Source organism: Canis lupus, chromosome 21 (assembly GCF_003254725.2).
Source record: "Canis lupus dingo isolate Sandy chromosome 21, ASM325472v2, whole genome shotgun sequence".
In the NCBI taxonomy this organism is placed as follows: Eukaryota; Metazoa; Chordata; class Mammalia; order Carnivora; family Canidae; genus Canis; species Canis lupus.
The window spans coordinates 30221155-30237296 of NC_064263.1; the positions used below are offsets into that span (position 1 = coordinate 30221155).

Consider the following 16142-nt stretch of genomic DNA (forward strand, 5'->3'; position numbering starts at 1 on the left):
ACTCTGTGCCCAACACGAGGCTTAACCTCACAACCCTGACATCAAGAGTTGCATTCTCTACCGACTAAACCAGCCAGACACTCCCCTCCATTACAACTTTGTAGCAAATTCTTTGCATTAAACTCTTCTCTGCTTGGAATATCTGGAGTGAATTCTGTATGCTTACTGAACAGTCATTGATACAATACACATTCCTATTTTGATTACATGCATGAATGTACACATACCTACACCACCACAAGGCTCAGAGAGGCTAAATTTCTCAAACATACTAAATTAGTAAGTGACCTAGCTGGGATTGGAATTCAAACATGTCTGATTCTAAAGTTCCCACTCTTTCTCTACCTAACAATGGTTTTTGTATTTCTTTTTTTTTTAAAGATTTTATTTATTCACGACAGAGAGAGAGGCAGAGACACAGGCAGAGGGAGAAGCAGGCTCCATGCAAAGAGCCGGATGTGGAACTCATTACCCTGGACTCGGATCACACCCTGAGCTGAAGGCAGATGTTCAACCATTGAGCCACCCAGGCGTCCCTGTATTTCTTTTCTTTCTTTATGGCTTGATTAAATAGAAGTTAAAGGAGACAAAGACATAAAAGTATTGTTAAGGAAGTTGTTCAGGTGATTGACCTTGATGTTTAATTTGGATAGGAAGAGAATGGCTTTGAGGGAATGGAGGACTGGGAGATAATATAGGGATCAGGCATTGCTAAACCCAAGGAGCAAAAGAAGATTGAAGTTGTGCAAGAAGCAGAAGGATAAGAAGTTGTCACAAATGGGATGGTGGAACTTAAGGAAATTTTTCAAAGATGGAGCAATTGTGAATAATGGCTAGGGTCAGAGTTTAGCCATACTAATTGGATGGCTTTACCAATTGAGAGGACATAGGCAGGAGGTTGGTAGTCAATGGCCATAAGAATGGTATGGCTCTGGATGCCTGGGTGGCTCAGTGGTTGAATGTCTGCCTTTGGCTCAGGTCGTGATCCCGGAGTCCTGAGATTGAGTCCAGTATCAGGCTCCTTGCGGGGAGGCCTGCTTCTCCCTCTGCCTGTGTCTCTGCCTCTCTTTCTGTGTGTGTCTCTCATGAATAAATAGGTAAATAATCTTTTTTAAAAAATGGTATGGCTCACTTGCATGATGCCAAAGAAGGAGAAATTTAATCTGCATAGAAAGAGGAAGAGAAATGGTACAGATGTGTATGGGAGTCATCCTAATGCTAATACTGTTGCTCATCTATTGGGACAGCTATAGGGAAAGGAGAAGGGACCATAGGGGTAGAGCCTGATTTTAGTTAAAGCTGAAGATAAAGAGATAGAGATGTGTACTAACTATGGAGTGTGTAAAGAATATAGAGAAACGTATTAACCATGGAGTGAATTACAAGAGGGTGCCATGGAAAATTCCCAAAATTTCCAAACAAATGTGCAATTATGAATAGGGAAAAGGGGCAATGGAGCAGTTTGGAGGAGATATCTCACTTTCCCCCACCCCTCTATCCAATCTATCAGCAAGTTTTATAGACTGTCTTCTATATATTTTTAATCTGCCTATTTCTCTTTATCTCCATTGCCATCCAGTTTCCAGGCTGATGTGGTTTCCCACCTAGGCCACAGCATCAACCTCCTCAGTGGTCTCCTCACATCCACTGTGACCTCCTTTTACTCAGTATCCTCTCTCTCACAGAGTGATCTCTCTAAAATGCAAACCTCAGCAAGCCATGCCCATGTCTAAAATCCCTTAGTAGGTCTTCATTGCCCCAAAGACAGACAAAATCCATGTTTCTTAGTCTGACATGAGCTGACAAGCCCCTGCCTCCTTCTCCAACCTCACCTCCCACCAGCCCCTCATTCAGCCCTCCTGAGTAGCTGTGGTTCCCAATCCTGGCTATTTCTTCTACTCTGGCTTTTCTTTGCTCATGTTGCCTCCTCTACCTATAATGTTCCTGGCATAATAGTACATAGTAGGTAGTGTGAATAAAGGACTTCCATACATTCTACTCATCCATTAAAATTCAGATTAGGGAAACCTGGGTGGCTCAGTGGCTGAGCGTCTGCCTTTGGCTCAGCGCATGATCCCGGAGTCCTGGAATCAAGTCCCACATCTGGCTTCCTGCATGGAGCCTGCTTCCCCCTCTGCCTATGTCTCTCTCTCTCTCTGTCTTTCATAAATAAATAAATAAAATATTGAAAAAATTTCAGATTAAGTGTTACATATGAAGCCTTTCCTAACCCCTCCAACTTCCATTCTCCTTTGTATATAGGCTCTTCCATCTTAATATCTATCTCACTTTACTGCATTTATCTAATGCCTTGTCTGGGGTCCCCTGTTGTTGTTGTTTTTTAAGATTTTATTTATTTATTTATTTATTTATTTATTTATTTATTTATTCATGAGAGACACACCCCAAGTGCCCCTAGGGTTCCCTCTTGATTGTAATATAGAGTTGGAGATTCTTGAGGGCAGAGATTGTGTGATTCACTGAGTGATACATTGTTCTACACATTATGAGGTGCTAAGTGAATGGATGAAAGAAGCATGAGTGGGACCTTTTCTGGGAGTTCCTTGAAGACTCTATGTCAGAGCAGGTGGGAGAAGAGAAGACAAATTTCCTCCTTCGATAGAGAGGAAGAGATTAATCTTGAGTGCCAGAGTTGCTGGATTACTGTATAGACACCTTCAAGCTCTCTGGCATGATACATTGATGGCTCCAGATGTAGCACATCAACTATATAAGGCCCAGATCTGGGACTCTGGCCTTATACCCACCTCTCAGACTGAAGGAGAGGCTTCCAGCCCTATGTGAATCATCCAGACACATTAAAAAAAAAAAATCATCCAGACACCATCCAGAATGAAGGGGAAAGCTCAGGATACTTCTTGAGAGTAGACGCCACAGCTCTGGTGCCTCACCCCTAACCTCTGTTCCCAGCCCCAGCCAATCTCAACCCCTGGGTACATCCTGATCTAAGAAGCCGAGATTCATCTCCTGCCCTCCTTCCCAGCCAGTGAGATGGGTGAAGGAATCTTAGGTAGTTCTCCTGGTCCAGTGGAACCGGGAGCCTGTCAGGAACCACTCTATGGCCTGGCCTTCCATTACAAAGCCCTGTGTAGCAGTTGGAGCTTGTCAGTCTACTCTTCTACCCATCAAATTCCCACAAAGTAAGGTGCCAACACGTCAGGAGGAGTTGGCCTTAAACTAGATGAGGCCATGGTGCAGAGTATGGGTCTACAGGGAAATTTTCCCTCAGCCCTCCCCTCCCTTGCTTCTTGCAGCCTCATCTGAACTTGACACCCTCCAAAGAGGCTCTCAATTCAAAGAAAGAAATGAGACTCTTCCACAACCAGGGCACCTTAAGTCCAGCAAAGTAGCACTGTGGTTTTTATTGTGAGGAAAACAGAGAGAAGGGGCCGGGCCAGAATAATCTCAAGAGCCCTCCTCTCAATGATTGCAGCCCAGGAGGCTCTTCACTCTCTGGGGCTGTGGAAGGGACTTGGCTGTGCTCAGTTTCTCCACATCACTGTAGCAGTACAAATCGGAGCCATGGATGAGATATAAGCCGGGACCATTGGCAGAACATGAGTTGGGGCCGAGGGACTTTTCTATACACAGGGCCCCGTCAACCTTCTCATGTGGCCAAGGAACCTCCGTCCATGTGGCTTGAGCTCCTAACTTCAGGTCCAGCCACCACAGATGTCGTCCTGGGAAGAAGGTACCAAACAAAACATGGCTTCTACATCATGGGATCCTGGCCTTGCCCTTCTCAAACCCTGATGGGAATCTATGCCATGGAGAAGTAGCAGAACAAGCCACCCTTTAGTACCCAGATGCCCCTCACCTGCTGCAATGTGGAGACGAGAAGTCCCAGGACAAGTAAAGGCTGCATCCACAGTCTCAAGGTTGATCCCATGAGGGCTCCCAAATTCCTTCTCCAGCCTCTTCGGATAACCATCTACTAGAGTATAGCCTCCCTTTGTCAGGAAGATATATACCTGAGTGCCCTGGAGAACAAAAGACATTAATCAGCATAGAGTTGGATATTCTCCTAGTTTCCATTTCAAGCCTCTCTTCCAACACATACTTGGATTAGGTAGACTTTATTGTCCCAGGAAAAGGCAGCATCCACTGTTGAAGGACCCTGGGGCCACTGATGGACAATGGGCCAGCTGTGCCACCCATCCCGACTGGTGTCCAGACGCCAGTAGTGGGACCCTGTGGGATATGAGATAACTCTAGTGCTGGTGGAAAAGGCCAGACAATGAAGAGGAAAGGAACATGTGCAGGGATAGGTCTTGAGAGGGAGAGGAGAATACATCCAGAGGCCAAGAGGGAAGAGACCAGGTGAGAGGAGATAGGGCAGGACTTGATCAGTGGTGACCTGGTCATGGTAACCTGCTTATAGAGCTGGAGTTACAGGGCCCTGACAGAAGGGCAGGCATGGAGAACAGTGGCTAACGTGCCAAGGGAGGCTAATGTCATGGGGTTTGGCAGGGGCTCCCTATGCATCTCAGACATCCATATGCAGAGATACCAAAGATAATGAGAGATAGTGACCAGAAGTTAAAAGGGAAGCACCACAGCATGCTCCCACCAAGTGTTCTCACCTAGCTGTGTTCTCTAATCCCTGGAAGTGGCAGGAGAATGAGAGAGTAGCCAGACAAGCCCTGACCTTCTTCTCCCCTTCTCATAACAATTTATTAAAGGAATTGTCTATGTTCCCACTTACCTTTCCTTCCCCAACCCATTCCACTTATACTTGTTTCCCTCCCATTGAAACTGTCCTTTTCAAGGTCATCAGTGTCCTCCAACTTGCCAGATCTAATCATCAATTCTCTCCATCCTGCTCCACCTCTCAGCTGCATTGGATTGCTCACAACTCTCTTCTTGAAATATCTGCTTTTTGGATCTTGGCTCCTGTGATACCAGCCTCTTCCAGTGTTCCTCTTATTTTTAAATTTTTATTTATTTTTTTACTACTCTTCTCTTCAGCCTGATTTCTTATATCAAAATCATCTAGTTTGGACCTCTTCACTACCTATACTCACTCTCTTGATGATTTCACCTAGTCTGGGGCTTTAAATATCATTTACATGCTAATGACTTTATATCTGTTCTCTTCAGCTTTCATGGACCTCTCCTTTGAGTATCAGGCTCAAAGGTGAGGCTTAATTGCCTACCCAACATGTTCATTTGGGGCCATTAGGCACCAAAGCTTACAGTGTCCAAGCTGATTTCTGCCCCTTGCCATACACAGACACACACAAACACACCCCTACTCTTTCCCTAGTCTTTCCTGATTTTAGAAAAAAGAACCACCAATCACCCAGTTGCCTAGTCCCCAAAAGCTAAGTCATTCTTAAAAACCTTTCTTTTCCCTTCCCCACTCCAACCAGTATTCAATCTACTGGTTAATGCTGTCACTTTGACCTCCAAAATGTATCAAGATGACTCCTCACCACTTCTGCTGCTATTATCTTAGTCTAAGCTATCATTGTCTCTAATCCAGACAACTGCAAGAACTACTAGCTGGATTCCTTGCTTACACAATTGTGTTTCCTATAGTTAGGAATCTCTTATGGTTTGTCTCCCTCTCTGATTTCATCTTATTTTTTTTATTTCATCTTATTTTTTTACCTAATGCCTTTTTATTATTAAAATCTCAGCTCAAAAAGCATCTCTTCAAAGATGCTTTTTTTTAGAGCAACAGAAGATCTTTTATTAATCATGTGAGCAAAAATACAGAATATATTTATTAATTAATTTTTCCCTAAAGAGAATATACTTCGTATTTAGAGAAGTAAAAGATTAGTTGTCAGGGTTTGCTTTTGGAGAATAATCAATCAGCACCTTATCAACAGCTGGATACTGATAGCAGGCACCATCACCTCTCGCACAGCTCATTTTCCTCACCTCTATCTCATTATCCTGTCTTAACTTTGTCACAGCTTTTTTGGACAGCTAACATTTTTATTTTATATTTTAAAACATGAATAATTTTTAAATCCATTTATACTACCTCCAAATGGTGTTTGAGGATAAGAAACATTCTGATATTCCCAGAACACTTCACAATGACCTAAAAGTACTCTCTTCTTTCTCTTGATTACAGTCCTCTTTCCCTCTGTCAGGCTTAATGAGGGCATGTGTCTCATCTGCCACATTGGCTACTGTATCCCAGTGCCTAGAACTATGTCCATTGTTTCTCAGATGCTCAATAAATATGTGTTACATAAACAGCCAATGTTCTCACTATAGCCACAAATTCTATAGTTGTTCACTGGGCATGTCATAGTGACTACATATAGACCTTCACCTCTTGCTGAAATTGCCCTGCTATGACCCCTGTTTTAAGAATGAGCTGTGGTGGGGATCCCTGGGTGCCTCAGCGGTTTGGCGCCTGCCTTTGGCCCAGGGCGTGATCCTGGGGTCCTGGGATCAAGTCCCACGTCAGGCTCCTGGCATGGAGCCTGCTTCTCCCTCTGCCTGTGTCTCTGCCTCTCTCCCTCTCTATGTCTATCGTGAATAAATAAATAAAATCTTTAAAAAAAAAAAAAAGAATGAGCTGTGGTTCTCTTTGTGCAGAGGAAATAAGTGATGGGTCCCTAATGCATCACTAGGAAATGCACAGAGTGCAGAGTGCACTTTAATGTGGTCTAGACGGGATCCCTGGGTGGCGCAGCGGGTTAGCGCCTGCCTTTGGCCCAGGTCCTGATCCTGGAGACCCGGGATCGAATCCCACATCGGGCTCTCGGTGCATGGAGCCTGCTTCTCCCTCTGCCTGTGTCTCTGCCTCTCTCTCTCTCTGTGACTATCATAAATAAAAATTAAAAAAATAAATAAATAATGTGGTCTAGAATACAAATATGAGCTGTGTCCGTCAGATTTCCTCTCTGGCAACCCCAGTTGGAAAAAGAGAGCAACTGAGGCAGTCTCCCGTTGGAACTGAGGCTGAAAGATCATGAATATGGAGAAGGGCCAGGGCACGATGGGCCTTGTGCAAGCCAACATTGTGAAAAAGCAGAAAGAATGGGTAAGAAATTAGGAGGCAGAGAAAAAAGAAAGATCTACCAGAAAGAGTAGAGGACCAGCCTTATGCTGAGGACCTGGGTCACACTAGTGTTTTCATCAAGAGACTGAGCTCTCACCTCAGCTGGAGAATTTTAACAAAACAGTGTTCCTCCATATCTGAGTGTTCTTTCATCAGCTAAGGAACGTAGCTAACATTTTTTATTTAGGAGTTCAGTTGCATTCTATTCATGGCCATGTTGCCTGCAAGTTCTGTGATCTCTCCATGGCTGGGTATTCTCTCTACATCTCTATGTGGGCCCTTTGACCCTGTTTTCTCAATATCTCTACCTATCTACATACCTACCTCTATCTCTGTCTCACCTTTTCTGTCTGTCCTCCTGATGGTCTCATGCACTCACCATAGCTGCATGTTCTGGTAATTATGTGTTCTTACTATGACATATATTCTCAGTACAAGTCTATATTTGCACTACAAGTGTGTGTGTTTCATCATGGATGAATGTTCTCCTTACAGCATGCATTCTTGTTGTGTAAATATACTCTCCTCATGACTGTGTCTTTTTCATTATAGTTTGATAGTCATATCTGATCAGATTTGTCCAGGGGTTAGGAGCAAAAAAAGATTTTCACTGTTCTACATTCTCACTCCTATTTTACATTTGTATCTGATCATATGTATGTCTTAAACTGAGTATTGTTTACTCCTTCTCTTGGAGTTATTCTCAAGTGTGGATCAAGACTCATCACTGTCTGCCTGACTAATGCCAGAACATCCCGAGGTATCATTACATGACTTTTACCTATTAATGCCACAGGTCTGGAGAAAAGTATCTCTCTGGTCACTAAAAGAAGAAACCTCCTCAAACCAGCAAAGCTATCTCCTAAAGTTCTAAGGGACCCAAAATTTATTGGCTTATTCTCAGCAATAGGAACATCTTATCCCCAGGTAATTCTTTTTTTTTTTTTAAGATTTTTAAAAATTTTATTCGTTGAGAGACACACAGAGAGAGGCAGAGACACAGGCAGAGGGAGAGAAGCAGGCTCCCTGTGAAGAGCCTGATGTAGGACTCAATCCCAGGACTCTGGGATCACGCCCTGAGCCTAAGGCAGACACTCAATCATCGAGCCACCCAGGTATCCCTTCCCAGGTAATTCTGTATCCAAAGCCTGAAATAAGAACCAGGCACTTGGAAAAAGATGGAGCTCCTGAGAATATGCTTAAGGGGAGCTAGAGGACCTGGCAAGACATGCAAGAGCAAAAGGAATAAGAGGAGTCATAGAGATCCAAAGAGGGCACAGACCTGAGAGTAGATGGTATTATAGGGCAGACAGATAAATGAAGTTAGAGGCCTGGGGAATGAGAGACAAGGTTGAACAATATGAATCAGAGGAGATGAGAGATAAAAAACCACATGCCAACGATGCTAAGGATGGGGCCCAAGGGGACAAAAGAAGGGATGCAGTGATGAAAATAGAGGAAGTATATCAGAGATGGGAGACACATGAAAGAGATGGGAGGTATGAAGGGCAGAGATGGGGGAGTCAGGGAGGCATCTCTCACCACTGAAGGCATATGTGGCACCATGGTTGTCAGTCAGCAGTGCAGACAAGACTAGAAATGCACTACAGCGCATATCCTCACGGCCATGATGGGTATCATTCCCATGGCCTGTCCCATTCCTGTGTCCATGACCTGGGGAGAGAAATAGGTGAGGGGGAACACAGAGGGAAGCAGAATGAAGTCTTATTGGAATGAAGTCTGAGGTGGAAGAGATGGCTATGGTTAGTGGGGATGTGGACTTCTCCCTTAGGACGACAACTGGGAAGGTCCAGAATGGAGATGGGGCTAGGGCAAGGGCCAAGGTGCTATACCACAGAATTAAGGTAGGAGCTGAGGTATGTGGGGTCTGCAAACTCAGGGAAGGTAGATGAATTCTAGTAGATTTCAGGGGCTCAGACTTTCTCACCTCTGCCAGGGCAAGGTATGAAGTAGTCTCGAACATCCAGAGGGTACTTTGGAAGCACCTCTCCCGTGACAGGGTTGAACCGCAGGAATTGGTTACCCCGGAAGCAGTAGTAACGGCTGAGCCATCGTAAGGCAGAGGAGCAGTGCCCAACAGCTGGCCAGGAACGTTCCTTTTTGGTTCCCGTTGTCAAGTCCCAGAACCATGTTTGGTTACCTTTGTCCAGTCAATCAACAAGCATTCAGTGAGGCCAGGCTTGCCCTCTCTTTTGCTAGCACTGGAACCCCCCCCCCAGGATGGGCCAGGTATGATCCTGGCCACATGGAGCTCACACCCAGCAGGGACACAGGTGAAGAGAGTGATCATATAATAAAATTCAGCAGCAAAACACACATGATTGGCTCAGCAAGTGCAGTGAGGAAAGACAGGGAAAGGTTTCCAAAGAAGGTAATATTTAAACTAATACCTGAAGCAGGAATTTCAAGGCAGAAAAGAGGAGGAGATGGAACTTAAAAGAAAGGAAAGTCTGAAGCATGAAGCAAATGGGGTGTACAAGGAACATCATAGAGTTTTAGGAGCTTCATATTCAAGGTAAAGGCATGATGAATGTTGAGGCTGGAGGGTCAGTAGGAATTTGGTGATGGAAAACTTTGTATATAAGACTAAGGGACATAGATTTATCCTAAAGATCATGGGGAGCAGTGAAGAACTTTTAGCAGGATTACACCCAGTTACCTCACCCAGGATGACTTCCTCTCCTTACCCTATTTGACCTCTAGACCATAACTGACTTCTCTATTTCTTCCCTTCCTTGGGAAGCCACATGGTGTTCCCTCACCACCATCATCCTTGCCACAACCTCAATCACCACCAACCCATCATGACTCCAGGCTCTCTTATTCCAGCCTGGGCTGACCTTTGAAGAAGAGGACACCTTCATCTTGGCATTCCCCACGGTGACATTCTACAGCTGCATCCACAGGGGATGGGATCCCAGGAAACTCTTCTTGGAGCAACTTTGGATATCCTTGTTCTTTCTTCTCAGGAGGATACACCCAGACTTTGTCTCCCTGCATACAAATCACTCAATTTTTTTAACTGTTTACCCACATACTGCCACCTGCATTCACACACGACATCTTTGATCTATTGCATGTATACAGTATTCCCCCTGTGGCCCTACACACTTTTGATCTACCTTTGGACAGCAATGTGTTACCCCTTGCACAAGTACATACCTTAGTTTGTGCAAATCCCACCACCGTTACTATAACATATGCACACATCTGACTATGTACAACCAGACACTCTTATGACACACTTATCTATAACACTATTAGTCTTGGCAAACATATCCACAAATAAAATAGTCATCCTGCAATCATCCATCCATTCATATATTCATTTGGTCATCTATCTATTTATTGATTCATCTATTCACTCGAGAAATAGTTGCTGACTACTATATACCAGATATTGTGAAAAGCACTGAGGATAAAGGGATGATAAGAGTGTCTCTGCCTTCAAGAAGTTCAGTGTAGAAAAGCAGAAAATCCTACAGTCCTAGCCATGCAACCACCAAAGTGGAAACACGTGGAGTGCATTGGAATAGAGGGGAAATGCTTAAGCCTACCTAGAGAATTCCTGAAAGGCTTCACAGAGGAGGAAGCATTGGGGCCAAGAGTTGAAAACTGAGTAGGAATTCAGTAGGACAATTGTGGAAAGGGTGTTACCAGCAGAGGGAGCAACAGATACAGAGCATGCTCAGAGTACTATATTTGGTCTCATGTAACTGACACACAGTGAGTGTGATGGGGGAGAAGATAAGCTCAGAAAGATCACCAAAGGCCAAATCTTGAAATTCATGTGTACCTGTCTTGCAGGAAATGGGACAGGGTGGTGCCACTTAATGAAATAGGGGACACAACAGGAAGGGTGGGTTGGGTTTGTGAGAAAGATACTAAGCTCAGTTTGAGGGATACTGGATTTGAGGTGCTCACAAAACATCTAAGCCAAAGATGTCTGCCAGGAAATGGGAAAGAGATGTCTGGAGCTCTGGGAGAGATCCAGATCTGGTGTCCACAATAGAGTCCTCAGAGCCAACCACTGGTTAAGATCACCCAGGGAAGGTGTATTGAAATGGCTGGAGCAGCTCTCCAAGGAACATTCAGGGACTGGCTGAGGATGGGAAGCTGGAAACGAGCAGGAAAGAGGCAAAAAGGGAAATAAAGCTGGCAGTGAGGGCCACCCCCAGGACACATGGCCTTGTGCAAGTTAGAAGATTCCCTTCCTCCAAGTGGACACAGCCTTGGCCAGAGCATGGGACTCAGTGAGCACAGCAGGCTGGATTTCATCTTCCCCTCACCCCTCAGCCAGGTGCCATTGTTATGAACATCCTGGCCACCATATGAAAAGTACATGATGCAGAGTCTTGGAGACCAAGGGAAGAGATTACCAAGAAGGAAAGGATGGCCAATGGCATGAGAAGTAGCAGAGAGGTCTGGACAAAGATTGGGCCTGAAGAATAGCCACTGGATGCTGGGCCTGCTAGGCCCACATGCACATACACTCCCTTAGCATAAGCTTTTTCAGGAAAGGAAGGCACAGGGGAAGGAAACCTGGAACCTACTATAAGGGGTCCACCATGCTAAGGCCACCCAAGGGAGTGTCTAACGTGCCCATTCCAGCACTGCCTGGCCCAGCCCTGACCTTGACCAAGCAGTACCTTGAGCAGGAAGACACTGTTGTGACCACGGCGGAAGGCCGCATCCACGGGGCTGGTTAAATTCCTCCACCTCTCTGAGATTAGCTCCCGGACCCATCTGTGACTCTTCCACACAAACTCCCCTGAAAAACACACACTCACTGAGGGACCCAGAACAAACTTTTGGCCTACTGAGATAGTTACAGAGAAACTGTGGGTGGTGCCCTCAGATAATTCCTAAGATCCCCCACAGATAGATACACCCTCGGAGAATGGGACCAAGTCTGAAGTCCCAAACGGCCCAACACCAGCACCTCCTACCTTTAAAAAACAGCATGGCCCCATGTTCATCCAGGGTGGTAGCATCAAAGCTCCAGCCATCCAAGCAGAGTTCTGGGGTGGAGGTGGGGGATGCAAGTAAAAGACCAGTCAGGTAATACAGTGCAGAGACACAGCCAGACAGACAGACTCAGGAAGTCAGGGCCTCACCGGTCACATCTGGCTTCACTCTGGCCCCACTCCCACCTTCAGTTCCATTCCCATGGGTACCGTCCCTAGAGAGAAGACAGACAGTTGCTGGATCCACTGGGCCCACTGCCTCTCCATTAGCTCCTATCTTCAAACTTGCCCAGGCCTAAAAAATGTCCCTAGACCACTCTAGCCCACTCCCTAGTCCTTCCCCAGCTCCAGTTTTACTCACGGAGAAAGAGGGTGGGCAACAGCCAGAGACCAGCACAGGCCCAACAACCCCAGTGCCCAAGCCATGCTGAGATGCCACAGGAGAGCTCTGGATGCCTGGCTGAGTTCCCTATATAGAGATGGCAGCAGCAGCACCACCCCCACCACGAGGCTGCTGAACCTCCAAGTCCTGTCTCTCAGAACTATGCCAATATTTGCTGATTACATCACTGCAAATAAGGTCAGGGTCTGGACAGAAATCTGAGTCCAAGACTAACTCTTCCCGGCAAGAGGTCCCATCCCCCTTCGATGACTTTTGAGCAGTAACTAGCCCAATGCCATTGATGCTCAGTTCATCAACTTGGTGATGCATCCAGGTGCCCATAAGGTCAAGGAAGGATGTAGATTGATTGAGGATCACCTTTTGTGGTTGGATTTATCTCTACAATGGGAGGAAAAAGGTAGAGGAAACTATCATTTTTGTGTACTGACTTTCAAGCCCTGCTCTAAGACAGCTAAAGACACCAATACTCCTATCTATTTAGCAAACACACTTAGAACTACTCAGAGAAAAGCTCTTTCCAAGCTTCTTCAAGGGTCTTCCTGGGGCATTCCCAAACCCGTTCAGCTTTGCCCTTGATGGGTCAATAATATATCACTGTCACCAAACGTCAAAGTCCCACCCGTGACAAGACTCCTGCTGGCAAAGTGCTTAGATAAATCACCTGGGAGGGAAGGGCTGAATGGGGCAGAAAGAGGTGTCTCTCTCACAGGTTTCATTTCCAGTTATTAATCTTTCTTGGTACTTTCCACCTTAAGGGAAGAGTGCTTTATTTACCCATCACAGGATAAACAGAACTGTAACTGGGGTTTCACAATATTTACTGCTGAGTCTTGCCTAAATGCTAACTTCCCAATCAAGCCTTTCTTGACCACCTTATCTAGCCATTTCAGACACTTTCATATTTCCTTCCTGTCACTTATCAGAACATGAAATCATTTCATCTATCTGTTTATTTGTTGCTTTTTTTCTTTGTTTTGCCCATCTTGTTTACCATTACATTCTCTCCACCTAAAATAGTACCTCACACATAACAGGTGCTCAATAACAGTTTGTTGAATGAAAAAAAAGTGGATTTCAACTACTGACTGGTGTTGCTAATGTTGCAGTTGAATTCCTTACAACCTTCTTTCCCTCTGGGGTGAGGGGAATATTAGGAATTGGGGGTGTGTCAATGATGGGAGACATATTGTGATCCAGGGGTCACTGGTCCCCTTGTCACTGCCCTTCATCTGATGGTCTTGTTTTTCTCTCCAGTGTCCCACCTGCACATCCCTCTCTTCCTCCAGCCCTGGGATCTTACCTGCTATCGCTAGTATCTGCTATCTTCAGTACTCCCCAAATCTGCCTCATCTCCATCTCAGAAGACAGATGTGGGCAGTCAGCAATGGGCCAGGTTGAGATTCTAGGACACTTAATCCCCAGCCTAGCCCTAAAGGGCCCTGATCCCTCTCAGATGGCTCCATGGCCCTGGCATTCCCTATACAACCTTAGCAAGAGTCTCAGATTTGTTTTCTATTCTGCAAAGTTTCCTTCCAACAGGAAAACAAAGATTTGTGGGACCTCTGCAACATGTCACTGGGCCTCTGCCATCAAGACCAATGTTCTTCCTTGATTTCCAAATAAAAATGTGCCTCTTTAATATCTTTCCTCCCAGTTGGTTAGTGGGCAAAGCTGGACTCCCTAAGCCCTTGGCAGCATGGGCAAATGCCAGGGCTCCTGTGGCAGATACCTGACACCCACTTTCTTCCCACCGCAGGGCATCCCTGACTGACCTTGCCCCACTCCAGTTTCTGGGCACCAGGAGCACCACCCTCAGACTCACTCTCACCTGCTTTTTTGCCTCTCAGTCTCTAAACCCTGATATAACCTTCCTGGGGTTCTTCCTATTGAGCACATAGTAACTACCTCAACCACTGTCTCTAGCTCCAGACCTGCACTAAGCCTGCCGGGGGAGATGCAGATTTTCACACTGAGTCACAAACACCGCTCAAGAAATCCACAGTGAGCATCTTCGACAGCTGTAGTATCAGGAGGCTGCATGGCTCTGCTGGTCCAGGGAAGCAGCCTCCTCTGGCCTAGCAGGACTCCAAGCACATATACTGGTGGTCATTTTTCAGCTTAGCCTCTTTTTTCTCCACATAGCACTGGTTCCCTCCACTGCACCCCTGAGTCTATCTATCCTAGAAGAGTGATTTGTGCCATGTTTTCACTATTGTTTCCTAATTCTCTTTTCTACCCTAAGGGAACTTAAATAGCATGATAGGAGACTTCCCCTTCCCTCCCTGCTCCCCAACCTCCCCATCAGGCCCTCCATCCCTACCCCCGCCCCCGCCCCCATCTCCCCTGCCCTACTTTCCCAAGGAGTAGACTAGCAGTCATCTGCATGGTAGTGCTGTTGAAGCTCAAGTTCTGAGCAAGAGCTAAGAGGTAGAGGACTACGTCCATTTGGCAACCCAGGCTGTGGATATGTTGGCCATTCTGGTGCTGGTGACAGCACAAGGCACCTCTTCTCAGGGGACCCAGTAAGGCTGGCCTTTCCTCTCTGCTTCCTTGAGGTGGCCATTTCTGCTTCTCCAGAGTCCTCCCACCCCGCTGGCCTAGGCTGAGAAAGTTCTTGTCCATTCTTGATCCTGAGCGCCCCCTGGAGGCCACAGGGCTCAGTGCGCACCCACCTTTCAACCAGAAGCCAGATATTTTCCTCCTGGAAACTGGCTCTCCATAGCCTTTCCTCACTCCTCTCAGCCTGGCTATGGGCTTTAGTGGTGCCCCTTCCTCTGCAAACCTCTACTGTCCAGAGCAGGTTTGGGGATCTCAGTCTCTTGCCTGATTTCCTGAGGAATTCAACCCCAGAAAAAGCCAACTATCCCTTTTCCTGTGGTCTTCTCTCAATCCTATCCAGCAACTTTCCACCTTCCTCCCAAGGGGGTCTGAATGTCTTCATGGACAGAGCTTCCTCTTGCATTGCTATGGGCTACATTTAAACGACACTGATCCACTGTCCCTTGGAATGGCTGTGTACAGCTCCCCTGACACTCACCCCCCATCCCTGGTCTGAGTTCTCTGATCTCAGTCATTTCTCCTGGGGCCCACTGAGTGCTGGGTGTGCTGGGCTTGCAGCCTGTAGCTATGAACTTCCAGGAGCAGAGCCTGGGTTCCTTTTCTGTGACTTAGAAGGCTTGGGGTAAAGCTCCAGGCACCAAAAAGAGCTAGCTGCTCCCAATTGACTCCTCCAACATTCACATTTGCTTTTGTTCTGCCTATAATGGGCCTTCCTGCATAGTCCATGCTTGCTTCTCTATGAATAAATATACTAATAATTTGCTCATATCTATTGTGTACTTGTATATGCCTGGCACTATGCTTAATATGGATTATCTTACTAATTCATAAATAAATATTATGTGTGTATATATGTATATGTGTGTATATATATATTATCTATATTATTAGTCCCATTTTACAAATGAGGAAACTGATATTAGGTATTGTAACCAAATCCCATGTTAGCAAGGGGTAGAACTATGATTAAGTTCTGGCTATCTGACTTCTAGGGGTGTGCTCATTACCCTATCAAAGGGTACATTTTTAACAGCCAGCACTCCAGAAGGGAAAAAGCCCCAATTTGTAGCATTTGCTAATTTCTGTGGTGTAAATCTTCTACTATGACCATTATCAAGCTACAAACAACACATCATCAAAGTGG

General features: G+C 45.7%; 1 protein-coding gene across 1 annotated transcript; it reads right to left on the minus strand.

Annotated features, from left to right (window-relative positions):
* Positions 1 to 3353: 3353 nt before the first annotated feature.
* On the minus strand, positions 3354 to 12551 carry HPX (hemopexin). The gene is made up of 10 exons (XM_025459315.3): positions 12398 to 12551; positions 12187 to 12251; positions 12019 to 12090; positions 11719 to 11840; positions 9910 to 10063; positions 8997 to 9209; positions 8591 to 8722; positions 4082 to 4212; positions 3839 to 4001; positions 3354 to 3701 (listed from the first exon to the last, which is right to left on the minus strand). The coding sequence occupies exons 1-10, from the start codon at positions 12460 to 12462 to the stop codon at positions 3442 to 3444; spliced, it is 1377 nt and encodes a 458-aa protein (XP_025315100.3). The 5' UTR covers positions 12463 to 12551; the 3' UTR covers positions 3354 to 3441.
* Between the last annotated feature and the right edge of the window lie 3591 nt (positions 12552 to 16142).